Source organism: Bufo gargarizans, chromosome 5 (genome assembly GCF_014858855.1).
Source record: "Bufo gargarizans isolate SCDJY-AF-19 chromosome 5, ASM1485885v1, whole genome shotgun sequence".
NCBI classification, from domain to species: Eukaryota; Metazoa; Chordata; class Amphibia; order Anura; family Bufonidae; genus Bufo; species Bufo gargarizans.
In genome coordinates, this window is record NC_058084.1 from 124030048 (window position 1) to 124057357 (window position 27310).

Below are 27310 nucleotides of genomic sequence, written 5' to 3' on the forward strand. Positions count from 1 at the left end.
AAATGCTGCACATTTATATAAACAGTTTAATTCAAGTATTGTAGATGTCTGCTGGGTAACACAACTGAAATGTATTAAATTAATTTCTTAAGCGAGGAAATGAGTACTGTGGTAGCAACTGTACCAGCGTCATGATGTCTGGCCCCAAAGCCACATAAGACAACAAAGTATAAGGGCACTTGGTAGGTGGGGGGCCCAGTTACAGATTATGGATTGGAGCCCAAATAGTTCCAGTTACCTCTTTGGTAGAGATAATCAAAGTTTTCAAAAATTTTGTCACTTCTCTGAATTTTCCCCCAAAATTAGCTTCAATCCGAATTAATTCGTCATGAAGAGCGTAAATTCAGGTCTCTCCCAGAACAGACTGGTGAGGGTGTCGAGAGGATGAAGAGTAAAAATAGTGGCCCTGGAACAGTGTGGTGAGGGCAGCAACAGCATAGAAAGTCACAATAGTGGACCCGGAGTGGGGGGGGGGGACAATAGTAGTGGCAGTAACAGCACAAGATGGTGGCAGATCACAGTAGGGGCAGATGGCAGTAGAGGCAGCAGACGTGTGGCATCAGGCGGGTGACAGCATAAGAATAGTGGCAGCACGTGGCCAGTAGTACTGGGCCATTTATCTCATCATTACTGCCAGAATGAGTTAGCCTGTTGTATCAGGCACCAGTGTCTGGAAATCCTGGTTGATCTGGAAAGGCCTGCTTCATCTTTACAAAGGTTAATCTCTCAACATTTTTTGTTGGAAGGTGAGTTCTCTCTGGGGTAACTATGCCACCTGCCAAACTAAACATCCACTAAACACCCGCTAAACACTCGCTTCAGTCCCCCCACCCCAGTTGAGCAGTCATGGCAGTGGAGTTTTTCATTCCTCTGTGCACGGGACTCAGAGGGACTCCATCTTCACTACATACTGCCGCGGTCTGTCGGGGTCATCTGCGTCCTCTTTGTCGTCACCCCCATGCTCCTCCTGCTCCTCTCCTGTCGCTTGGGCAGATAAACCACCTAGTTCTGTATAGAAATCCTGGACATTTGTCTCCTCCTCCTGTGCCAGTTCAGTTTCCACAGGGCTCAGGTGGCCGTGACATGTAGGTTCCACATTTTCTGTCCCCAGACCAGCCAGATTAATCAGCATCCCCATTAGGACGTAAAGGAGTGGAATGACATCATCCTGTAGTCCCGGTCACTGACAAATCATGTTGTTTTGTAAAGCTGGTTCTCTCATGATGCATCATTACATATCCAGCCAAGAGAAAAGATAAGGAAGGACACATCTACACTTATAGATATGTAGCCACCATTATTTTCACTAGCTTAACACATTAACACAACAAAAACACATAAAAGTAGTACAACAAATTGCTCTAAGGTGACCACCCTGGTGCAGCTGGTGTCAAAATGACACTGGCTAAGTCTGTATGTATAAGATAATTAAAGTTCATCTAGAGAGGAGGTGCTTGTAATGGTCAACTGTTAACTTGCATCTGAAGATATTTTCATTTTTATAGGGTTCGTAGTAGTAGAAGTATTTGTCCGGCCGCTCCTCAGCATATTTGCCGGGTCGTGGCTGGGTCTCCGCTGGCCCCCATCATTGTGATGCCGAGCAGGGACGAATCAGCCTGCTGGATCTGTTTCTCACATTTGTGAAACAAGCCTAAATACAGTTTATACCAAATGTATTTGGTCCAATTGAATCCAATCTGATTCTTTAAGACTTACTCGACTGAATATTTTCCCACAAGATGGTCACATAGTCATCTCGGTCAGATCGCGATTGCTCGTGAAACAATCCTAGTGCGTGCAGGACTTCATGTTGAACAATTTCTATAGTATCACAACCAGTGCCAATAGAAAGTTCCTGTTTTCCATCCTGCATTCCAATATATGAATAGCATCTAAAAAAATAAAAAATAATTAAATATATATATATATATATATATGTATATATACCTTGTGTGTGTGTGTGTATATATATATATATATATGATAAAACTATGTAAAAAATGGCTGCCTGCAGCCACCTCTATGGGAGCTTAGTGCTTAGGAAGTTTTACAGTTACCACTGTACCACTGTTACAGTGGAATCTATAAAAATCTTTTTGCATTAAGCTCCCCCTGGTAGTGGTTGCAGGAAAGCACAGCCCCTTTCACACTGATGACTTAGGCTACTTTCACATCTGCTGCATGAACAGCAGGCGGATCCAGCTGGGCACAAATCACAGCATGCAGCAGTTTGTGCCCGCTAGATTCTCAGCATTTTTAATGGTATGCGGCCAGATCTATGCCGGACTCCATTATACTTAACCCTTAGGGATTTAGGACGTACCGGTACGCCATGTTTGCCGAGTCCTTAAGGACCCAGGACGTACCGGTACGTCCTAACTTTAAAACGACATTGCGGCGCGGTGGGGGTTAATCGGAACAGGATGTATGTTGAAGTCATTCAGCGGGCATCCTGTCACAACGCCAGGGGGGGTCATGTGACCCCCCCCCCGCATCGGCGATCGCCACAAACCGCAGGTCAATTCAGACCTGTGGTTTGCGGTTTTACCTTATCCGGCGGGCGGCGGGGCCATCGGGTGCCCATGCGGCTGTAGGTGGGACCCGATGTCATGGAAGGCAGCGCGATATCTTCCTGAGGCATCGCGCTTCCTTCAGGTGACGAGCCAGTGAGATCCAGCCCCCTGGATCTCACAGGCCGGAAGCTGTATGAGTAATACTCACTGTATTACTCATACAGCCAATGCATTCCAATACAGAAGTATTGGAATGTATTGTAAAGGGGATTAGACCCCAAAAAGTTCAAGTGCCAAAGTGGGACAAAAAAGAAAAGAAAAAATAAAAGTTGAAAAAATAAAGTTTTCCCCCCAAAAAAATTAAAAGTTTCAAGTAAAAATAAACAAAAACATAATTTTCCCCAAATAAAGTTAAAAAAAAATTGGTAAAAAATAGGGGGAAATAAAAGTATACATATTAGGTATCGCCGTGTCTGTATCGGCTATATAAACATATCACATGACCTAACCCCTCAGATGAACACCGTAAAAAATAAAAACTGTGCTAAATAAACAATTTTTTTTATCACCTTACATCACAAAAAGTACAACAGCAAGCGATCAAAAAGGCGTTTGCCCACCAAAATAGTACCAATCTAACCGTCACCTCATCCCGCAAAAAATGAGCCCCTACCTGAGACAATCGCCCCAAAAATAAAAAAAAATATGGCTCTCAGAATATGGAGACACTAAAACATGATTTTTTTGTTTCAAAAATGATATTATTGTGTAAAACTTACATAAATAAAAAAAAGTATACATATTAGGTATCACCGCGTCCGTATCGACCGTACTCTATAAAAATATCACATGACCTAACCCCTCAGATGAACACCGTAAAAAAATTTAAAATAAAAACTGTGCTAAATAAACAATTTTTTGTCATCTTACATCACAAAAAGTATAATAGCAAGTGATCAAAAAGTCACACGCACCCCAAAATAATTCCAATAAAACCGCCATCTCATCCCGCAAAAATCATACCCTACCCAAAGTAATCGCCCAAAAACTGAAAAAATTATGGCTCTCAGACTATGGAAACACTAAAACATGTTTTTTTTTGCTTCAAAAATGAAATCATTGTGTACAACTTACATAAATAAAAATAAAGTATACATATTAGGTATCGCAGCATCTCTAATAACTTGCTCTATAAAAATATCACATGACCTAACCCCTCAGGTAATTACCGTAAAAAAAAAAAACTGTGTAAAAAAATGATATTTCTTGTTACCTTGCCTCACAAAAAGTGTAATATAGAGCAACCAAAAATCATATGATCCCTAAACTAGTACCAACAATACTGCCACCCTATCCCATAGTTTCTAAAATGGGGTCACTTTTTTGGAGTTTCTACTCTAGGGGTGCATCAGCAAAACCTGCCTTCTAAAAACCGTATGGCATTCCTTTCCTTCTGCGCCCCCATATGCGGTTTACGACCACATATGGGGTGTTTCTGTAAACTACAGAATCAGTGCCATAAATATTGAGTTTGGTTTGGCTGTTAACCCTTGCTTTGTAACTGGTAAAAAAAATATTATAATGGAAAATCTGCCAAAAATTTTGAAATTGTATCTCTATTTTCCATTAATTATGTGGAACACCTAAAGGGTTAACAAGGTTTTGTAATATCAGTTTTGAATACCTTGAGGGGTGTAGTTTATAGAATGGGGTCATTTTTGGGTGGTTTCTATTATGTAAGCCTCGCAAAGTGACTTCAGACCTGAACTGGTTCCTAAAAATTGGGTTTTTGAAAATTTCTAAACTTCTAAGCCTTGTAACATCCCCAAAAAATAAAATATCATCCCCAAAATGATCAAAACATGAAATAGACATATGGGGAATGTAAAGTAATAACTATTTTTGGAGGTATTACTATGTATTATAGAAGTAGAGAAATTGAAACTTGGAAATTTGCCATTTTTTACAAGTTTTTGGTAAATTTGGTATTTTTTTTATAAATAAAAATGATTTACTTTTTTTACTTTATTTTACCAGTGTCATGAAGTACAATATGTGACGAAAAAATAGTCTCAGAATGGCCTGGATGAGTCAAAGCGTTTTAAAGTTATCAGCACTTAGTGACACTGGTCAGATTTGCAAAAAAGTCCTTAAGGTGAAATAGGGCTGAGTCCTTAAGGGGTTAATGGGGCCGGTGGGCATTCTGTTTGCATCTGGAGAATGCCGAAACAGCCTGCCAGAATCACTAAACGCAGATGTGAAAGTAGCCTTAGTGATTGATCCTAGTAAGAGAAAGACTGCTGTTATGTAAACTTAAAGGCTAGGGACATCTTTGGGGCAATTTTCCTGTACAGCTTTCAGTTTCGGCTTATTTGCAGACTATAAGGCTTTCTATTTTAAGTGACCTTCTCTGACAGCTGTGTAACCACTATCTCTACACTCCTGACAAACACCCATTATAGCACAATTGAGCTATAGTGACAGTTTATGCTCTGTCAGGACGTCAGAGAAATGGCTACAGAGCGAGCAGTCAGAGCAGTTCTCTGACAGATTCACTGTGAAGGGAGAGCCTGCTAGTTTGCCTATACACTTATGAAATGAAAGCTTTAGGAGAAAAACTGTTGACAAATTTTAATAAAGACTAAGTAAAATGCAGTAATAATAAAACATGTCCCCAACGGTATCCTTAGCCTTTTAATCATTTAGACCTATATTTGCAACCCAAATGCCTGAACTTGAATGAACCTCCTAAAGGAGGAAAACTGCTAGTATATTGACAGGGGATATATTCTACCTCTGCAAAAATAGCACTCTCCCGCTCCATTCATTCTCTTTAGGATTGCTGGAGATAGCCAAGTACAAAGATTGGCTTCCTCTGGCAGTCCTATAAAGAATGAATGGAACAGCAGGGAGCATGCTCTGGATTGGTGCGGATCCTAGTAGTTGGACCACCACTGATCAGTTTTTCTATTCCCTAATGTGTCGGAAAAGAGGAATTTCCAAAGTTGGCACAACCTCATAAAGTATTGTTTTGGTCCTGGAAGTGGTATGCGTAGCTACCCACTCAAGGTTGGTGGAAGGAAAGATGAGGACACAGCAGGTACTTGGTGACTCTAGTATTTTCTGAACTCATACAGGGTAACAAGTTTGGCGGCTACAACAGTCTTACAAAAGACAACTGGCTTAATGGTGGTACAGTCTTACAAGAGGCAACAGGCTTAAGCCTGTTTCACACTTGCGTTGTGGCTGTCATGCTCTATTCTGGGAGGGAAACCCCACACCGAACATAGGAGGGAAAGGGGAAAGAAAATAAGGCCTGGAAACAAGGGAAGGAAGATGGACACCTTTTAGTGAAAACCCTAACCAAAGCCCTGACTGACTACCAGTATGAACAGACCCCAGAGGTAGGTAAGTTCATACACAGGAATACCTAAGGTCCTATCTAACCCTAAAGGACCCTGGTACTAATGACACGAATGAGACAACCTGTTCCTTCAAAAGGAAGGATGAACGGGAGTCTCCCTGAGGCCTAATACAAAACGACAAGGAAGTGCAACACACAGAAAAGCCGAAATACAAAGAAAAAGGTAACACTTAACTTCCAAGAAGCTATGGCAGCACCAGGAACTCAGCCGAGATCCAAACACCAGCTATCCACAGGTCCAACTGAAGCTATAAACTGCACAGCATTGTGGGAGAAACAACTACAAATAGGGAAAGTTAAATGACCACAATAGCTACAGAGGTTAAGGGTGTGGCCATTACCAGAAACAACACAGACGCCTATTGATCCACAAGGTAAACATGTCAAATCAAACCACATGTTGCCAGTCTCAAAAATCTCCTGCCACTCACTGTCGCGGGGACGTCCGTATGTCTCGGTACGTCCGTGACAGTGGCTTTCTGGTTTTCAGATCCAGCAGAGGATCTCAAACCCGGACTTAAATGAATCAGTCCCATTTAATACATTCAGATGCATCAATTTCAGCCGTATCTGGTTGTATTAAATCTAAACTGAACAAACCAGATCTGGTACGGAAATCTTTGTAAGTCAATGGGCTCCGGATCCGTTTTTTTGTTAACCAAGGAACCAGATTCGGCACCATTGATTTACATTGATTTTCATGCTGGATCCGGTTTGTTTCGTTTCACAGACCAGACACAAAACCGTAGCTTGCAGTGGTTTTGTGTCCGGTCAAAAAATGCAACAAAACATAATGCATCCTAATCAGTTTTCAATGGGGACAAAACTGATCCGTAAGGCCCACTTTTGAGATCCTCTGCCGGATATCAAAACCAGTAAGCTACAACACAAGTGTGAAACAGACCTTAGTAGTTACACACTCTTTAGTAACAAGAGACTTGGTGATTCACAGGTAATTTGGTAGCACAAACTTGCTTATTTCAAGCGTTACCACCTTCTCAGGAGTCAACAGTCTTCCATCAAGTCTTTCTCTAGTGGCAGAAATGAAGATGGCTCAGCTACTTAAAGGAGTTTTCAAGGAGTAAAGCATTGATGACCTATCCTCTGGAAAGGTCATCATTATCAGATTGGGGAGAGACTAGCTTCCAGCACCATAACAGATCAGCGGTTTGAAGATTCTGCTGTGCTCCTGTGAGTCCTGTGGCCTCTTCCTTGTCCAGTGATGTCACGTTCATTGGTCACAAGGCTATTGTCAAGCTCACTCTCATTCAAGTAAATTGATCTGGGCTGCAATACGAAACAAAGCCACTCTATGATGTACGGCACTGTGCTTGATATGCAATGAAGAGGTCACAGACAGCATTCATCTGAGAACTGAGGTCCCATTCAAACAGCTGATGGTGGGCTTGCCAGGAGTTTGACCCCCAGCAATCTAACATTAATGACTTATCCAGAAGATGGTAATGATGGTGTGATATGCCATCATGACTAAGCAGCCTTACAGGAAACTCACCAATATGTGGACTATGTGAGTGCCAGAGAATAGTGTGTAGTGAGGCCCTGCCCCTCACAAGCTCCCAAATCATATAAAATAAAAAATTATGTAAAACTTAACTCTTTCTTCAGCTTCTTTCTCAGTTCCACCAGTCCAGGCCTCCTGCTACTGCTTGTTTAGAAACTACACTCATAATCACTGCAGCCAATTATTGTTCTGGCCTTCAGTGGTCACATGCCAAAATTCTGACCAAGTTTACACTGGTAGGGTTGATCATGTTGATTAAAATTATATCCTTCTTTTGTCTGTATGTTAAACAGCTACAGATATATCTGTGTTTTATTCATATGCAAATGAGGAAATTGGAGCACCAGGAGATAGGGATGAATTATTTCAGCACTGCTGTAACACCCTGTGCTCGCACACTCTTCCCCTTACTTGATTGACAGGGCTAGACATCAACATGCTAAGGGCACATCTGTGTCCTAGAGCTATGTCATATCATGTACACTACTTACTATAGCCTTACCATGTTGAGAATAGGGGTTTTCTATGCTTAGAAAGCTAATATGTATTACTGGTTTATTCACAGGCACAATATATGATTATAAAGAAACCAGTAATACGTATTAGTTTTCTAAGTATATAAAGCCACTCTTCTCAATATGATAAGGCTGTAGCCTGGAGGTAAGTGGTCAGCCTTGCATGTCGAAGGGTCAGTTTTAAATCCCAGGATATGTCCTGGTATATATAGAAAAATATCTCCCATACAATGTATTTTTTAGTACATTGTACATTTTAGTACATTGTACGTTTGAATACATGGGAGAACTACTACTGAGGTTTTTAGCTATAGATAATTTTCAATTTATTAGCATTGAGCCCTATGGCTCAGTGATTTCAGTATTTGCCTTCAATGCAAAAGGTTCGAGACCCGGCAAACAATATTTTAAAAACAGAGACTGAATGAAAGTTAAATACACAGGGGTGTTCCCAGGCACCCTGACTGTGCTTTAGATCCCCTGGGTTCAGGGTCATAGCACTGACTCATATATGGACACAAAGCAAGAACTCCTAAGCTATATATGGAGTCAGAGCAATGACTCTCAAGCAGCACAGAGAAAATACTGGCATGTCAATGAGCTGGTACAAAAAGTGACGGGCAGGTGTCCAACATATGACCGCTGCAGCCAAGAACACTAGCAAGAGCTAGAACTATGAGGACAGGCATTGGCCATAGTGGTCACATTCCGCATACCATCATGTTACCAATGCAGTTTGTAAACAGGCAGTGAAAGGAGAATTGACTGGTAGTGCAGAGAAAGGTGCTGGACAAAAAGGTAAGTATAACATCATTCTTTATTTTAGACCATTTGGGGGTTTGTCTAACATTTTTAATTACCTTGGACAATCTATTTAAAGAGAGGGTATACCCATGAAACTTGTTGCCTCTTATTAAGAATGTATCCCCCGTGCCCTCTTAAAAGACTGTTGTAGCTATTAAGCTTGTTACCCCACCCAAAACAACTAACAACCTCCGCCATCCTATAGTGGGAAGCCACACATACCACTCAAGAGCCAAAAAAGATCTTTTCAGTAAGGTTTGACCCTCTTACATGCACTATATTTCCTCACTGTGCTCTACATTCTGCCAGTGATCTAAAACTACAGTGCCTTGAAACAGCATTCATACCCCTTGACCTTTTCCACATTTTTTCCACATTACATCCACAAACTTAAATGTATTTTAATGAGATTTTATGCAATAGCGTACTTTAACACTTGCGGCAGAGGATTCCGGCAAGCAGTTCTGTCACCGGAACCGTCAATCCGGATGCAAACTGATGGCATTTGTCAGACAGATCCGTCTGACAAATGCATTGAAATACCGGATCCATCTCTCCGGTGTCATCCGGAAAAACGGATCCGGTATTATTATTTTTTTTGCATTTTTAAAGGTCTGTGCATGCGCAGACGGGAAAGCCAGATCAGTTTTTCTGGAACACTTAATGCCGGATCTGGCACTAATACACTTCAATGTAAATTAATGCCGGATCCGGCACTAATACACATCAATGTAAATTAATGCCGGATCCGGCATTCCGGCAAGTGATCAGAATTTTTGGCCGGAGAGAAAACTACAGCATGCTGAGGTATTTTCTCCGGCCAAAAAAAACATAAGAGGGACTGAACTGATGCATCCTGAACGGAATGCTCTCCATTCAGAATGCATTAGGACAAAACTGATCATTTTTTTCTGGTATTGAGCTCCTGTGACAAAACTCAATACGGGAAAACAAAAACGCTAGTGTGAAAGTGCCCTATAGACCAACACAAAGTAGCAAGTACGTGAGAAGTTTAAAGAAAATGATACATGATTTTCAAAAATTTTAATAAATAAAAGTCTGCTGCATCCCCTACATGGCTTGTTTCAAACTGCCAATGGGATTTCTTATGGCTTGTTTTCAAAAATGTCTTTCTTCTTGCCATTCTTCCATAAAGGCCAGCTAATAGTTGCCCTGTTGACAGAATCTCCCACCTGAGCTATGGATCTCTGAAACTCCTGCAGAGAGACCATGGGCTTCTTGGATGCCTGGTCTCTCAGTTTAGGTGCACGGATGTGTCTTAGTAAGGCCTAGTTCACACGAACGTTTTTTTTGCGGGTGTACGGGCCGTTTTTTTGTGTTCCGTATACGGTCCGTATACGGAACCATTCATTTCAATGGTTCCGCAAAAAAAACGGAATGTGTTCCGTATGCATTCCGTTTCCGTATTTCCGTTTTTCCGTTCCGTTGAAAGATAGAGCTTGTCCTATATTTGGCCGTAAATCACGGGTCGTGGCTCCATTCAAGTCAATGGGTCCGCAAAAAAAACGGAACACATACGGAAATGCATCCGTATGTCTTCCGTTTCCGTTCCGTTTTTTCTGAATCATCTATTGAAAATGTTATGCCCAGCCCAATTTTTTCTATGTAATTACTGTATACTGTATATGCCATACGGAAAAACGGAACGGAAAAACGGAAAGGAAACGGAAACACAACGGAACTTAAAAACGGAACAACGGATCCGTGAAAAACGGACCGCAAAAAACAATAAAAGCCATACGGTCGTGTGAACTAGGCCTAAGTTTGTAGTTGTGCCATACTCCATCCACTTTCAGATGATTTACACTTCTCCTCAACTTTATCCCTGACCTGTCTGGCGTATTCTTTGGTTTTCATGATGCTGTTTGATCACTAATGTTAACTAAGTAAGGCCGAATGCCCACGGCCATTTTTCACGGCCGTGAGCGGTCCGTGGAACCGCGGCCTGGATTCCTGCTGAGAGCAGGAACGCAGCCAATGACGCCGTGCGCTCCTGCTCTCAGCAGGAATCCAGGCCGCGGTTCCACGGACCGCTCACGGCCGTGAAAAACGGCCGTGGGCATTCGGCCGTATACTGGGAATAAATTACACACAGGTGAACTCTATTTACTAATTAGGCGACTTTTGAAGGCAATTGGTCACGCTGAATTTTATTTATTGGTTATCAGGGGGCTGAATAAAAATGCATGACACACTTTTAAGATTTCATATTTTTATTTATAAAATTTTTGAAAACCATGTAGTATCTTCTTTTCACTTCACACATACTTGCTATTTTGTGTTGGTCTATCACATAAAATCCCAATAAAATACATTTAAGTTTGTTGGTGTAACGTGAAAAAATGCGGAAATGTTCAAGGAGTATGAATACTTTTTCAAGGCACTGTAACATCCTTCATAATCCACACCTCTCACTCCTGTCTCCAAGACATCTCTGCAATGTTCATCTGGAATGTGCTATCCAACAATAACCCCATACTCTTTGAATCCAAATGCACTGGATAGCTGTGCTTACACAGATACTGGTTGAGTGACTACCCTATTATATGTACTATCATATTCTGTATAAAAATGGCTGGAAAACTGTACAAAAAAATAAATTTTACATTTTTGTGCCACCCCTGTTTCCCAATAGATTGTAAGCTCTTGTGAGCAGAGCCCCCACTCTTAATGTCTATGCAGTGTCTGACAAAAAACAATCTTAGGGACAGTGTACAGTCACAATCAAGCTTCTGTTCTAGTGTCAGGGGAAGGAAAATATTGGAAAGAAGAATAGTTGTATAGAATATGGAAAGGCAGGGAAAGCTCACTGCTTTATAAAACATCTGCAGCTGCTGCAGAACCTCAAAAGTAGCTACCTGCAAGAACATATTGGGACTTCTCTCTGCAAGGTTATAGTAGCTACTGGTATGGCTACTTATGGGACTTGTGCAATATTTTTGTAGCTAGATGAGTACATAGGTGCACTTTTAAAGATTTTTGTGATATGTGTATAACTTATTACTGGCACAGTATACCTTATGTAGATGTGACAATGCGGCCTTGAATGACCAGGGTGATCCAATACTGTCATAATACCTTCATGTATTGCTGCTTATTATTTTATTTATTATGATATGTTGTTTGTTGTATGATTTGTTCTACTAATACATTTTTGTGTAATATCATATGTGCGTTTTTGAATTGGTGTTTTGTTATAAATTTCCACACATATGGCAGTCCCCTTGGATTGCTATATTTGGTGGTTCCGCAAGAACATATGTTGTTTCTTTCCCATTTGAACAGAAATACAGCTTTTTTGTCTCAAGTGTCGATGTGGGGAAAATAAGTTAATACAACTGTACAACACATGTTTTACCATTCAGAAGATGGATACTGTTTTAAATCTCAATGAAAATACTGTAACTTAAATGTTAATCAAATCTGGTACAGGTAATAACCAGACAGTTCAAGGTTTTGTTTTGTGTCTTGTTTTTGTTTTTTTGTGAGTGTGTGTGTGTGGGGGGGGGGGGGGGGGGTGGGGGGGGGGGAGGGGGGGAGGGGGTAATACATGTACAACATGTGTTTTAAAATCCAGAGGATAGTGTTTTAACTCTCAGTAAAAACATCTGAAATACTAAACCGATATCTGTGTCAGGGCATCTTCAGACAGTTCAAGGGTTTTTTGTTTTGTTAAAAATAGCAATACAAGTGTGCAACGTGTGTTTTACAATTCAGAAGGTAGTGTTTTAAATCTCTGACTGAAAACACTAGAAATACTAGTCTGAAATCTGTGAGAGGGCATCTCCAGATACTTCAAAGGTTTTTTTGTTTTGCAGAAAATAGCAATACAAGTGTGCAACATGTTTTTTCCAACCCATATGGTAGCTTTATAAATCTGAGGGAGTGAAAATACTTTCAAACTTTTTGGGAAAGTGCAGTTGCTTTTTAAGTTCCAGAAAACGGACTTACAAACCGTTACATAGAAACATAGAATGTGTCGGCAGATGCGAACCATTTGGCCCATCTAGTCTGCCAAATATACTGAATACTATGAATAGCCCCTGGCCCTATCTTATATGAAGGATGGCCTTATGCCTATCCCATGCATGTTTAAACTCCTTCACTGTATTTGCAGCTACCACTTCTGCAGGAAGGCTATTCCATGCATCCACTACTCTATCAGTAAAGGAATACTTCCTGATATTACTTTTAAACCTTTGCCCCTCTAATTTAAAACAATGTCCTCTTGTAGCAGTTTTTCATCTTTTAAATATGCTCTCCTCTTTAACCTTGTTGATTCCCTTTATGTATTTAAAAGTTTCAAAATCATATCCCCTCTGTCTCGTCTTTCTTCGAAGCTTTACATGTTAAGGTCCATTAATCTTTCTGGGTAACTTTTATCCTGCAATCCATGTACTAGTTTAGTTGCTCTTCTCTGAACTCTCTCCAAAGTATCAATATCCTTCTGGAGATATGGTCTCCAGTACTGCGCACAATACTCCAAATGAGGTCTTACTAGTGCTCTGTAGAGCGGCATGAGCACCTCCCTCTTTCTACTAGCAATGCCTCTCCCTATACACCCGAGCATTCTGCTAGCATTTCCTGCTGCTCAATGACATTGTCTGCCTACCTTTAAGTCTTCTGAAATAATGACCCCTAAATCCCTTTCCTCAGATACTGAGGTTAGGACTGTATCACTGATTTTATATTCTGCTCTTGGGTTTTTATGCCCCAGGTGCATTATCTTGCACTTATCAACATTAAATTTTAGTTGCCAGATTTTTGACCATTCCTCCTTTTCCATTTGGTGTATCCCTCCAGGAACAACAACCCTGTTACAAATCTTTGAGTCATCCGCAAAAAGACACACCTTACCATCGAGGCCTTCTGCAATTTCGCTGATAAAGATATTAAACAATATGGGTCCCAGAACGGATCCCTGCGGTACCCCACTGGTAACAAGACCATGGTCTGAATATACTCCATTGACTACAACCCTCTGTTGTCTGTCCCTCAGCCACTGCCTAATCCATTCAACAATATGGCAGTCCAAGCACAAAGACTGCAATTTATTGATAAGCCTTCTATGTAGGACAGTATCAAAAGCCTTACTAAAGTCTAGATAAGTGATGTCTACTGCACCTCCGCCATCTATTATTTTAGTCACCCAATCAAAAAAATCAATAAGATTAGTTTGACATGATCTCCCTGAAGTAAACCCATGCTGTTTTTCATCTTTCAATCCATGGGATTTTAGATGTTCCACAATCCTCTCCTTAAGTATGGTTTCCATTAATTTCCCCACTATTGATGTCAGGCTTACTGGCCTATAGTTGCCCGATTCCTCCCTACTACCTTTCTTGTGAATGGGCACAACATTTGCTATTTTCCAATCTTCTGGGATGACTTCTGTTACCAGTGATTGGTTAAATAAATCTGTTAATGGTTTTTCTAGTTCACCGCTAAGCTTTGGGTGTATCCTATCAGGCCCCTGTGACTTATTTGTATTAATGTTAGATAGCTGACTTAGAACCTCTTCTTCTGTAAAGAAACATGCATCAAAATATTCATTAGTCTTCCTTCCTAACTGAGGTCCTTTTCCTTAATTTTCCTTTGTAAAAACTGAACAGCAGTATTCATTGAGGCAGTCAGCTAGTTCTTTATCTTCTTCCATATACCTTCCTTTTTTTTTTTTTTTTGTAATTCCTCGTTTTAGTTTCCTTTTTTCATTTATGTTACATACTTTGTGTGACTGTATACATTGGGCCAAAAAATGTTAGGAATATGGAATTGTTCCAAACGAAGCCAGGGCCAGGCTTTGCTCTCCCAGAGCCAGTATGTGGCTAGTACCAGCACCAGCTATCCAGCCAGAAGTAGTAGTAGGCCGCAATTCTCCCTGGCTTCGGAAAGGTGCACCATTGTCATGAGGAGAAATAAGATGAGATTGTGGATTGGATGCCTTACTCCTCCTCTCAGTCAGGATGATGTGAAGGTGATTTTGAGTCTAACACCATGTCTTGGAGCCAGAGATCACATCATTCCTCCTGCTCCTCCTCCTTGCAGCCCCAGAGAAGCCTTTCACTGGTCATCACTGCCTTCATTGCCTCTTCCTAATGGGGTATCTTCTTTTTTCATAGGAAGAGGCAACAAAACTCAACTACGACCTATGGCAGATAGTCAAGAGAGTCTCCCTGTGTATAACGTGTATAGTGGCAAGAAAGAAGTTGCTCATAGGATAAGTATTGTAAGACTTCTTAATTCCTAAAGAGTTTTGTGCGCACTCACCTGTATTATGGAGGTGAGTGCATTGGAAATGTAGGATTCGTTGGTGGAGATGATGAGATTGATGCAGCCAGTGACAGTGCATTTGGATGAGATCCTCTGGACAGAGGTCGCCACCCAGCCAGTGGAGTATTACAAAAACAGGAGGGCGAGTAGGGTTGGTGTATCCGATGCGTTTCAACAAGTGATGAGCGAGCACCAAAGTATTCGGGTGTTCGGCCCAAACACATTGCGATATTCGTGTGCTCGGCCGAGCACCCAAGTATAATGGAAGTCAATGGGAGACAACCAGGCACCCACTGCTCTGAAGAGGGGAGGGTGCCTGGTCCATTGGAAAATGTCAGAAAGTGACAGAAACACCACCAAAATGGATCGGGAACAGCTTGGGGACGATGTCTGGATGCATCTTGGACTCCCAGATCACTGCAGAGAACCATTTTGTCCGCGTTGTACCACACTTTTACAGACTGATAAAAAAATACATATAAAACCCCCAATAAATTTATTTTTTATTCACATAAAGGAGGGCCTCATTTACAATGTGGTACAATTGTTCAGGTAGTGGGACTCCTACACTCATAAAGTCTATGCACTAAGTGAAAGGGCTGCCAAAAATTACAAGGAACCGGCGCTCCAATACACCCTTTGTTACACATAAAGAAGGGCATCATACACATCCTTGAAAGATTTTCATTAATGGCCTGCTGGTGACCCTCAAAAACATTAGGCGCAAGGGCCTGCTGATCTGACCATCTAAAATATCAGGGGTGAGGTCCTGCTGCTGAGCTGACCCTCTAAAACATTAGGGGCGAGGGCCTGTTGGTGAGCTGACGCTCTAAAACATTATATGTGAGTGCCTGCAGATAAGCAGACGCTCTCAAACATTATATGCGAATGCCTGCAGATGAGCAGACGATCTTAAACATTATATGCGAGTGCCTGCAGATGAGCAGATGCTCTCAAACACTATATGCGAGTGCCTGCAGATGAGCAGATGATCTAAAACATTATATGAGAGTGCCTGCAGATGAGCAGATGATCTCAAACATTATATGCGAGTGCCTGCAGATGAGCAGATGCTCTCAAACACTATATGCGAGTGCCTGCAGATGAGCAGATGATCTAAAACATTATATGCGAGTGCCTGCAGATGAGCAGACGATCTCAAACATTATATGCGAGTGCCTGCAGATGAGCAGACGCTCTCAAACATTATATGTGAGTCACTGCAGATGAGCAGATACTGTAAAACATTATATGCGAGTGCCTGCAGATGAGCAGACGCTCTCAAACATTATATGCCAGTGCCTGCAGATGAGAAGACGCTCTGAAACATTATATGCGAGTGGCTGCAGATGAGCAGACGCTCTCAAACATTATATGCGAGTGCCTGCAGATGAGCAGACGCTCTGAAACATTATATGCGAGTGGCTGCAGATGAGCAGACGCTCTCAAACATTATATGCGAGTGCCTGCAGATGAGCAGACGCTCTCAAACATTATATGCCAGTGCCTGCAGATGAGCAGACGCTCTGAAACATTATATGCGAGTGGCTGCAGATGAGCAGACGCTCTCAAACATTATATGCCAGTGCCTGCAGATGAGCAGACACTCTCAAACATTATATGCCAGTGCCTGCAGATGAGCAGACGCTCTCAAACTGAGGGACTGCAGTTGAGCAGACCCAGTAAAAAAAAATAAGTTGAGGGCCTGCTGTTGAGCTGACCCTATAAAATAATTAGGGTTGAGGGCCTGCTGTTGAGCAGACCCTATAAAAAAAAGTGGAGGGAATATATACATTGGCTAGGCATGAGATGTGTGTCAGGTTGCCGAGCTCTAAAGCCACCACCAAGTTACGGCCATTGTCAGACACAACCATGCCTGGTTCTAGGTTGAGTGATGAGAGCCACAGCTCAGTCTGGTCACTTATACCCTGCCAAAGCTCTGTGGCGGTGTGCTGTTTGTCCCCTAAGCAGATCAGCTTCAGCACGGCCTGTTGACGCTTACCCACAGCAGTGCTACACTGCTTACAGCTAGCGACTGATGGCTGACTGATGCTGGAGGTGGAAGTGGAAGAGGATGAGGTGGAGGAGGAGAAGTGGGGGTTGGATGGAGCCAGTAGCATAGCTGCTGGAGGAGACCCTGATGGACGTACGGCCCACAATCATGGGCATGGGTAGTACCTGTGCCATCCCAGGGTACGACTCACTCCCGGCCTCCACCACATTCACCCAGTGTGCGGTCAGGGAAATGTAGCGTCCATTGCCACAAGCACTTGTCCATGTGTCCGTGGTTAAGTGGACCTTCCCAGTAACTGCGTTGGTAAGGGCACGGGTGATGTTCTGGGACACATGCTGGTGTAAGGTGGGCACGGCACACCGTGAAAAATAGTGGTGGCTGGGGACTGCGTACCGAGGGACGGCCGCCGACATCAGGCTGCGGAAGGCCTCAGTGTCCACAAGCCTAAATGGCATGATTTCATGGGCCAGTAATTTTGAAAGATGGCAGTTTAGTACTATGGCCTGTGGGTGGATGGGTGGGTATTTGCACTTGCATTCAAATGACTGTGTTATGGACATTTGGATGGTGCACTAAGACAGGGAAGTGGGTGTTGTTGCTGATGGTTCATGTGAAGGTCCAGGTGCAGGGCGAGAGGCATTCGGGCCTGCATCTTGGACAGGGGATTGGACGGCACGTAACACAGGGGAAGAGGAGGCAGTGGTGTGACCCGCAGACCCAGATTGTAAACCCAGGCGTTCGGCCCACTTATTAGGGTGCTTGGATGCCATGTGGCAGATCATGCTGGTGGTGGTGAGGCTGGTAGTGTTCACGCCCCGGCTCATTTTGGTACAGCACAGGATGCAAACTACAACTCTTTTGTCGTCTGCACTTTCCTCAAAAACACCTACCCCTTGGCAAGGTAGATTTACACATGATGGTGTTCGGTGTAACGGTTGTCGGCCTGTTTGGTGTGGGCCAACTTCTCCCTTTTGCAACCCCACTGCCTCTTCCAGCCTGTTGCAGTGCTGCGGATCCCTCCCCCTCTGTACTGCTGTCCTCACTCGGTTTTTCACCTTCCCATGTTGGGTCAGTGACCTCATTGTCAACCACCTCCTCTTCCACTTCCTGATTCTGCTCATTCTCCTGACTTGACCTAACCACAACCTCAGTGATTGGTAACTGTGTCTCATCATCATCCACCTTGTGAACGAATAATTTCCGTTCACCACTGTCATCTTCTCGAGACTGTGAAGGCTCAAGAGGTTGGGAATCAGGGCACAATATCTCAGGTCCCTCTTCAGGTGTGCTGGGCGCGAAGGCCAAATATAATAGTGGCACTGGATAGAGCTCCTCAGAATATCCGAGTGTGGGATCACTCATTTGGCAAGCCTCTTCATGTGGGAGGAAGGATGATCAGAGAGAGGATTCAGTTGACGAGACTCTTGGCTACAGAGACTGGACTTGGTGGAAGAGAGGGTGGTACTTAACCGACTGGAAGCATTATCTTCAGCAATCCAACCGACCAACTGTTCACACTGGCCCGACTTGGATAGTGTTGTCGTGTGCCGCCCAGCTAAGTTGGACATGAAGCTGGATACGGTTTTCTTTTTTTTTTGTGGTGCACTGGCAGCAGGCACAGTTTAATTGCACCCAGTGCCACGGCCTTTGCGTGAATCATCAGTATCCCGCCCACTTCCCCGTCCCTTAGTGCTCGCCTTCTTCATATTTATGGATTTGTTACCGATTGTGATGCTGTGTTTTTTTACATATGAAACATATCAACTCAAACTTACCACTAACATTACGTACGATGTGTCATGATAAAACAGTCTCAGAATTGCTTGGATAAGTAAAGGGGCTCCAAAGTTATTAACACATAAAGTGACACATGTCAAATCTCCAAAAAATTGCCTGGTCTTAAAGGTGAAAAATGGTAGGGTCCTTAAGGGGTTAAACACCTATATCTGGCTGCAGTATTTTTTATAGAAAAAAACTAAAAGCTGAAAAATGCTGAGAAAATTGCTGGGGCGTTTTTCACAAAAAAACACTGTGGGCAACCTTTAACCACCTCCCGACCGCTGTACGCACCGATGCGTCCGGGAGGTGGTTGATTAGTTCCTCCTGGACGCATCGGCGTGTCTTCTCGCGAGACGCGAGATTACGTCACAGCCGGCCCGCGCATGCGCATCGCGGGCCGGCATTTCACTGCAGAGTATTTCGTCAGCAGCCTGCCGGCCACGATCATTGGCTGGCAGGCTGCTGATTTTCAAAAAAACCAATCAGCAGCCATTTAACCCCACATATTAGTAAATATGATGGGGTTATATGGCTGCTGTGCTCCTCTGCTCCTTCTTTTGGTCGGTTGGTTCCAGCAGAGGAGCAGAGGAGCACATCATTACTGTGAGTACCCACTACACCACACTTAGCCCCCAGATCACCCCAATTAACCCTTTGATCACCCCTTTTATCCCCCCTGTCAATCACTAGTGAAAGGAAAAAAGTGATCAGTGCAAACTGTCACTTTTTTTTTTCACTGGTATTGACCGTTAGGTTTCAGTATAGTTTAGGCCCCTTGGTTAGGTAGTTTAGGGATCGGTTAGCGCCCAGCCCACCGCACCGCAGTCCGTTATTCGCTGATTAGCGTATCGCTAATCAGCATTTGTACTTTTATAGTATCTGGAAGTGATCAAAACTGATCACGGTCAGATCTATAATTGTACTAGTGTCACTTTAGTTCGCCCTCCACCCAAAACGCAGTGTTTGCCCGATCAGGCCTGATCGGTCGCCCACACCCACGCCCGCCCCACCGCAGTGACAAAAAAAAATTTTTTTTTTGATCGCTGCACATTCACTTTACACGCACTGCGGCGATAAAAAAATCTGTTTTGATATTTTTTATCAACCGCAGCAGCCTCCGGTACTTCGCTAGCCTCCCATTTGTAAGACAGGCTTGCTTTTTTTTTCTTGGGTAGTCTCAGGGAATACCCCGAAATTTAGTTGCCCACATGTCTAACAGGGGGTATTCTTCTGAAGAGGCCTACAGGCTTCTGACCCAGTCGGATGAGGAGTGGGAACCCTCATCTGATGAATCCAGCGGGTCAGAATATGAACCTGTAGAAAGCAGTGGCTCTCTGACCCAAAGTTCGGACGAGGAGGCTGAGGTCCCTGATAGCACCAGGCGTACCCGGCCCCGTGTCGCTAGACCGCAGGTTGCGCAGGATCCGCTTCAAGAGCAGCAGAGTGGGGCTGGTGCTGTCGGATTACGTGGTGAGGCATACACCAGCAGCCCAGCCCTTCCTGGACCTAGTACCAGCACTGCCGTACAACCTGGTGAAGTAGCGAGCACCAGAAGGGCAGTTGAAGCTGGTACGGTGGCACGTGCAGTAGTGACCCCGTCGCAGCCACCGCAAAGACGTGCCCGTAGAGCCCCTAGAATCCCAGAGGTGCTGGCAAACCCTGATTGGCAGTCCCCAACTTCAGCCGCACCCGTAGTTTTCCCTTTCACCGCCCAGTCTGGAGTTCGGGTTGAGACAGCTCAGATCGATTCGGCCCTGGGATTTTTTGAGCTGTTCTTGACTGCGGAGCTTTTAGACTTAGTCGTGGCAGAGACAAACAGGTATGCCACACAATTTATCACCGCTAACCCGGAAAGCTTTTATGCCCAGCCTTTCCGGTGGAAACCAGTCCAAGTTTCCGAATTTAAAACTTTTCTGGGCCTCCTCCTCAACATGGGCCTGACAAAAAAGCATGAATTGCGGTCATATTGGTCCACGAACCCGATTCATCACATGCCCATGTTCTCTGCTGCTATGTCCAGGACACGATTTGAGGTCATCCTGCGTTTCCTGCACTTTAGCGACAACACCGCCTCCCGTCCCAGGGGCCACCCTGCTTTTGACCGGCTCCACAAAATTCGGCCCCTCATAGACCATTTCAACCAGAAATTTGCAGATTTGTATACCCCTGAGCAAAACATCTGCATAGACGAGTCCCTGATACATTTTACCGGGCGCCTTGGCTTCAAACAATACATCCCAAGCAAGCGCGCCCGGTATGGGGTCAAATTGTATAAGCTCTGTGAAAGGGCCACAGGCTATACCCACAAATTTCGGGTCTATGAGGGAAAAGATCAGACCCTGGAGCCGGTCGGTTGCCCTGACTACCTGGGGAGCAGTGGGAAGACAGTTTGGGACTTGGTGTCACCCTTATTCGGCAAGGGGTACCATCTTTATGTGGACAATTTCTACACAAGTGTGGCCCTCTTTAGGCATTTGTTTCTAGAACGGATTGGCGCCTGTGGTACCGCGCGAACTAGTCGCGCGGGCTTCCCCCAACGGCTCGTTAGCACCCGTCTTGCAAGGGGGCAGAGGGCCGCACTGTGTAACGAAGAACTGCTCGCGGTGAAATGGAGAGACAAGCGTGACGTTTACATGCTCTCCTGCCATTCACGCAGACACGACAATACAAATTGAGCGAGCAACCCGTGTCATTGAAAAGCCCCTCTCAGTCCACGACTATAACCTCCACATGGGAGGGGTCGACTTCAATGACCAGATGTTGGCTCCGTATTTAGTTTCCCGACGCACCAGACGCTGGTATAAGAAGGTGTCTGTATATTTAATTCAATTGGCTCTGTACAATAGTTTTGTTCTCTACAGTAAGGCTGGGAGAACTGGATCCTTCCTCAAATTTCAGGAAGAGATCATCGCGAACCTCCTGTATCCAGGAGGTTCCGTGGCCCCATCCACCAGTGTAGTTAGCCGTCTACACGAGCGACACTTCCCCAGTGTCGTTGCTGGTACCTCAAACCGACCGCCACCCCGAAAAAAATGTTGTGTCTGTAGCAGGAGTGGAATAAGGCGTGACACCCGCTATTTCTGTCCTGACTGTCCCGACCACCCTGCCCTATGCTTAGGGGAGTGTTTCCGAAAGTACCACACACAGGTACACCTAGCATAGGGATCACATCTCACCAGGATAGGCACACAGGGCTATTAGGGCCCATTCACTCACAGCTGCTGCAAACGTCTCCTTTCACATGGGACAAAGTGCATAACGCACTTCGCCACATCTTTGGGCGATTTGCGCTTTGCACATTGACCCATGGGGAAGGAGAGGTTTGTTCTATAAAGGTAAAAAAAAAAAAAAAAAAAAAAAAAAAAAAAAACAGGTAAGCAAACAGGTTAATGTTTAGTTCCAAAAGTTAAAGTTACATGTTCTGTTCCAAAGTTAATAAAATTATTGCGTTGTGGCCTGGTTTTTTCTTTTTTGTCTTTTTACCTTCCAGGTGGACCAACCGATCTACTAGCTGCAGCACCGATGTGCATTCTGACAGAAGCATTGCGCTGCTGTCAGATTACACGCAAGTCGGTGTATGCGGCGCTGCAAGACGGGATTTTCTCCTCTGCAGTGACAGATACGTTTGCCGAGGCATACGAGCTGAGGAGGAGGCAGCGTTCCTATGCTTTGGCAAGCACTTTGTATATATATATATATATATATATATAAAAAAAAATCCCGGCAATGATTTATTCATCCACATCGATTGATGCGAATGGAGAAATCTGGTTTGCCAGGGCATACGAGCTAAGTGGGTATGGATGTAGGGCGGAGCTCCTATGTCCTGGCAGACGCCTTTCCCCTCCATTTTTTTTTTTTTGGCAGAGATTTTTTCATCCACATTGATCGATGCGAATGAAGAAATCTGTGCCGTTCATTTTTTTCTTTCAGCCCAGAGGCTGAACGGAAAAAAAAATCTCATTACCTGTATGCTCAATATAAGGAGGATAGCAGAAACTCCTAATGCTGGCCATACATGTAATGATTGCGGAGACCCTCAAATGCCAGGGCAGTACAAACACCCCACAACTGACCCCATTTTGGAAAGAAGACACCCCAAGGTATTTGCTGAGGGGCATATTGAGTCCATGAAAGATTGAAATTTTTGTCCTAAGTTAGCGGAAAGTGAGACTTTGTGAGAAAAAACAAAAAAAAAATCAATTTCCGCTAACTTATGCGAAAAAAAAAATATTTCTATGAACTTGCCAGGCCCCTCATTGGATACCTTGGGGTGTCTTCTTTCCAAAGTGGGGTCACATGTGGGGTATTTATACTGCCCTGGCTTTTTAGGGGCCCTAAAGCGTGAGAAGAAGTCTGGGATCCAAATGTCTAAAAATGCCCTCCTAAAAGGAATTTGGGCACCTTTGCGCATCTAGGCTGCAAAAAAGTGTGACACATCTGGTATCGCCGTACTCAGAAGAAGTTGGGGAATGTGTTTTGGGGTGTCATTTTACATATACCCATGCTGGGTGAGATAAATATCTTGGTCAAATGCCAACTTTGTATAAAAAAATGGGAAAAGTTGTCTTTTGCCAACATATTTCTCTCACCCAGCATGGGTATATGTAAAATGGCACCCCAAAACACATTCCCCAACTTCTCCTGAGTACGGCGATACCAGATGTGTGACACTTTTTTGATGCCAAGGTGGGCAAAGGGGCACATATTCCAAAGTGCACCTTTCGGATTTTGCAGGCCATTTTTTACACATTTTGATTGCAAAGTACTTCTCACACATATGGGCCCCTAAATTGCCAGGGCAGTATAACTACCCCACAAGTGACCCCATTTTGGAAAGAAGACACCCCAAGGTATTCTGTGAGGGGCATGGTGAGTTCCTAGAATTTTTATTTTTTGTCGCAAGTTAGTGGAATATGAGACTTTGTAAGAAAAACAAAAAAAAAAAAAAAACATCATCATTTTCCGCTAACTTGTGACAAAAAAAAAAAAATTCTAGGAACTCGCAGTGCCCCTCACGGAATACCTTAGGGTGTCTTCTTTCCAAAATGGGGTCACTTGTGGCGTAGTTATACTGCCCTGGCAATTTAGGGGCCCATATGTGTGAGAAGAACTTTGCAATCAAAATGTGTAAAAAATGGCCTGCAAAATCCGAAAGGTGCACTTTGGAATATGTGCCCCTTTGCCCACCTTGGCAGCAAAAAAGTGTGACACATCTGGTATCTCCGTACTCAGGAGAAGTTGGGGAATGTGTTTTGGGGTGTCATTTTACATATACCCATGCTGGGTGAGAAAAATATCTTGGTCAAATGCCAACTTTGTATAAAAAAATGGGAAAAGTTGTCGTTTGCCAAGATATTTCTCTCACCCAGCATGGGTATATGTAAAATGACACCCCAAAACACATTCCCCAACTTCTCCTGAGTACGGCGATACCAGATGTGTGACACTTTTTTGATGCCAAGGTGGGCAAAGGGGCGCATATTCCAAAGTGCACCTTTCGGATTTCACCGGTCATTTTTTACAGATTTTGATTGCAAAGTACTTCTCACACATATGGGCCCCTAAATTGCCAGGGCAGTATAACTACGCCACAAGTGACCCCATTTTGGAAAGAAGACACCCCAAGGTATTCCGTGAGGGGCATGGCGAGTTCCTAGAATTTTTTATTTTTTGTCGCAAGTTAGTGCAATATGAGACTTTGTAAGAAAAAAAAAAAAAAAAAATCATCATCATTTTCCGCTAACTTGTGACAAAAAATAAAAAGTTCTATGAACTCACTATGCCCATCAGCGAATACCTTAGGGTGTCTACTTTCCGAAATGGGGTCATTTGTGGGGGTTTTCTACTGTTTGGGCATTGTAGAACCTCAGGAAACATGACAGGTGCTCAGAAAATCAGAGCCGTTTCAAAAAGCGGAAATTCACATTTTTGTACCATAGTTTGTAAATGCTATAACTTTTACCCAAACCATTTTTTTTTTTTGCCCAAACATTTTTTTTTATCAAAGACATGTAGAACTATAAATTTAGCGAAAAATTTATATATGGATGTCGTTTTTTTTTGCAAAATTTCACAGCTGAAAGTGAAAAAATTCATTTTTTTGCAAAAAAATCGTTACATTTTGATTAATAACAAAAAAAGTAAAAATGTCAGCAGCAATAAAATACCACCAAATGAAAGCTCTATTAGTGAGAAGAAAAGGAGGTAAAATTCATTTGGGTGGTAAGTTGCATGACCGAGCGATAAACGGTGAAAGGAGTGTAGTGCCGAAGTGTAAAAAGTGGCCTGGTCATGAAGGGGGTTTCACCTAGCGGGGCTGAAGTGGTTAAAAATGTTTTCAGACCACAAGGCACTTCAGTCTAATTTCCTCTTTTAGTAAAATGTTTTACTTACCCATTATCTTTAAACACAGATACATAATTTTTTTCACCATTCCAGGGTTTAAAGTCAATACAAGTTTTTAGTCGGTATCGCTCAAAAGCTTTCAGGATAACGCCTTTCGCATTTATTTCTATAAAACAGATAGAAATTAATATAATTTGTAGTAAGTACAGTACATGGGGGACACAGTAGACCAATTATTCAATAAACAGGGAAGTAGTAGGAGCCAGCTATTCATTCTATTTTTTCATAATACATCCATAGTCACAGTTCTACAATTAAAGGGGTTTTCCAGAAGTTCAATATTAAAATCTCCATCTATATAGGTTATCAATATCTTCTCGGTCGGGGCCAATTCCCAGCCCCCTGCCAATCTCTGAAGAGTTTGTCGTGATCTGGTGAGCCTAGCAGGCTCCTCACAGTATACCAAGTAGAGGATACTACATTGAATAGCAGCTGTGCTTGGTATTGTCGCCCAGGCACCTTCACTTGAATTAGACTGAACTGAAAATAGACCATGTGACCAATGAAAGTGACATCACTGGCTAGGAAGTGCTGCAGCCTTTTCACACAGCTGATTGGCAGGGCTGCAAGGGGTTGGTTAATACAGCATGTCTGTGAGTGGCACAAGTATGTGAACTTTTGCTTTCATTTTGCTTTCAGAATTTGGTGCAATCTTTGTTGGTTGACCACACCTATGGAGGGTAATAATGGTCTTGGATTCCCTTCATTTGTACAATATCTGTCTGACAGTGAATTGAGGGAGCCCAAACTCTTTAGAGATGGTTTTGTAACCTATTCTTGCCTGATGAGCATCAACAACTCTTCTTCTGATGTCCTCAGGAATCTCTTTTATCCATGCCACTTCTACAAATATGTTGTGAAGACCTGACTTTAATAGATTCCTGTTCTTTAAGTAAAACAGATTGCCCACTCACACCTGAATGTCATCCCTCGCCTTCAAGTTATCTGTGAATCCTAAAAGTTCACATACTTTTGCCACTCATAGACATGACTCCTTTGTTTTATTTGGTAATCTTTATGTATTTTTAGGACTGCAAACTTTTAAGCACCACTGTATACCAATATGACGGTATCAGCAAAATAATTTATTGTAAAATGATATTTATACTATTTACTAATATAACATCTGTGTCAATTCATCACAGTCTTCAAAACCTCTTGCAGCATCACTAACGGAACCTTTAGGGGTTTTTTTGTTACGTTTTAGATCACTTTAGCTGGCAGTGAATGTGCCGAATTTATGTAGAGGGCGGCGCCTCCATGGCATATCCACCACCTGTCGAAATCTACACCAGCACCCTTACTGGTGTGGATTCAGACCATTCTAGCTAAGGCTACTTTGACACTTGTGTTTCACTTTTCCGGTATTGACATCCGTCATTGGGTCTCAATACTGGAGAAAAACGCTTCAGTTTTGTCACCATTCATTGTCAATGGTGATAAAACTGAACTGAACAGAGTGCTCCAGAATGCATTCCGTTCTGTTTGGTTGCATTCCCATAACGGAGAGCAGACCGCAGCAAGGTACGGTTTTCTTTCCGTCATGGGATGCGGCGCAATACAGATCCGGCATAAAACACAATGCAAGTCAATGGTGCCGGATCCGTTTTCTCGGACACAATAGAAAACTGATCCATCCCACATTTGCTTTCAAGGGTGTTTATGTCAGATCCATGATTGCTATTTTAAAGATAATACAACCAGATCAGTTCATAACGGATGCAGACAGTTTTATTTTCAGTAACGGAAGTGTTTTTGCTTATCCCTGCCGGATCAGACAAAAACACAAGTGTGAAAGTAGCCTAAAACAGTCGTAGAAAATGATAAATGAGACGGGCCCATTGGCTCTTCCCCTTCTCCACCAATGCCACGCACCCTTTTTTTTTGACCGGATGTGAACAGGGAAAAGTCAGAATCAGGCTGAGGTTGGGGCAGGCAGCACAGGTTCAATGCAGTTCAGGCATGGATCAGGTGGGATGAGAGAGGGTCAGAATTCGGAAATAAGATAGAAGTTGGTACACGGGCAAGCAAGCAAATTAG

General features: G+C 43.2%; 1 protein-coding gene across 1 annotated transcript in view; it reads right to left on the bottom strand.

The window, feature by feature from the left end:
- Positions 1-27310, bottom strand: part of LOC122939336 (meprin A subunit beta-like) — a 186965-nt gene that overhangs the window by 42436 nt on the left and 117219 nt on the right. The window contains 2 exon segments of the mRNA XM_044295405.1: positions 1717-1892; positions 25259-25376. Coding sequence (XP_044151340.1) covers positions 1717-1892; positions 25259-25376 — 294 coding nt within the window.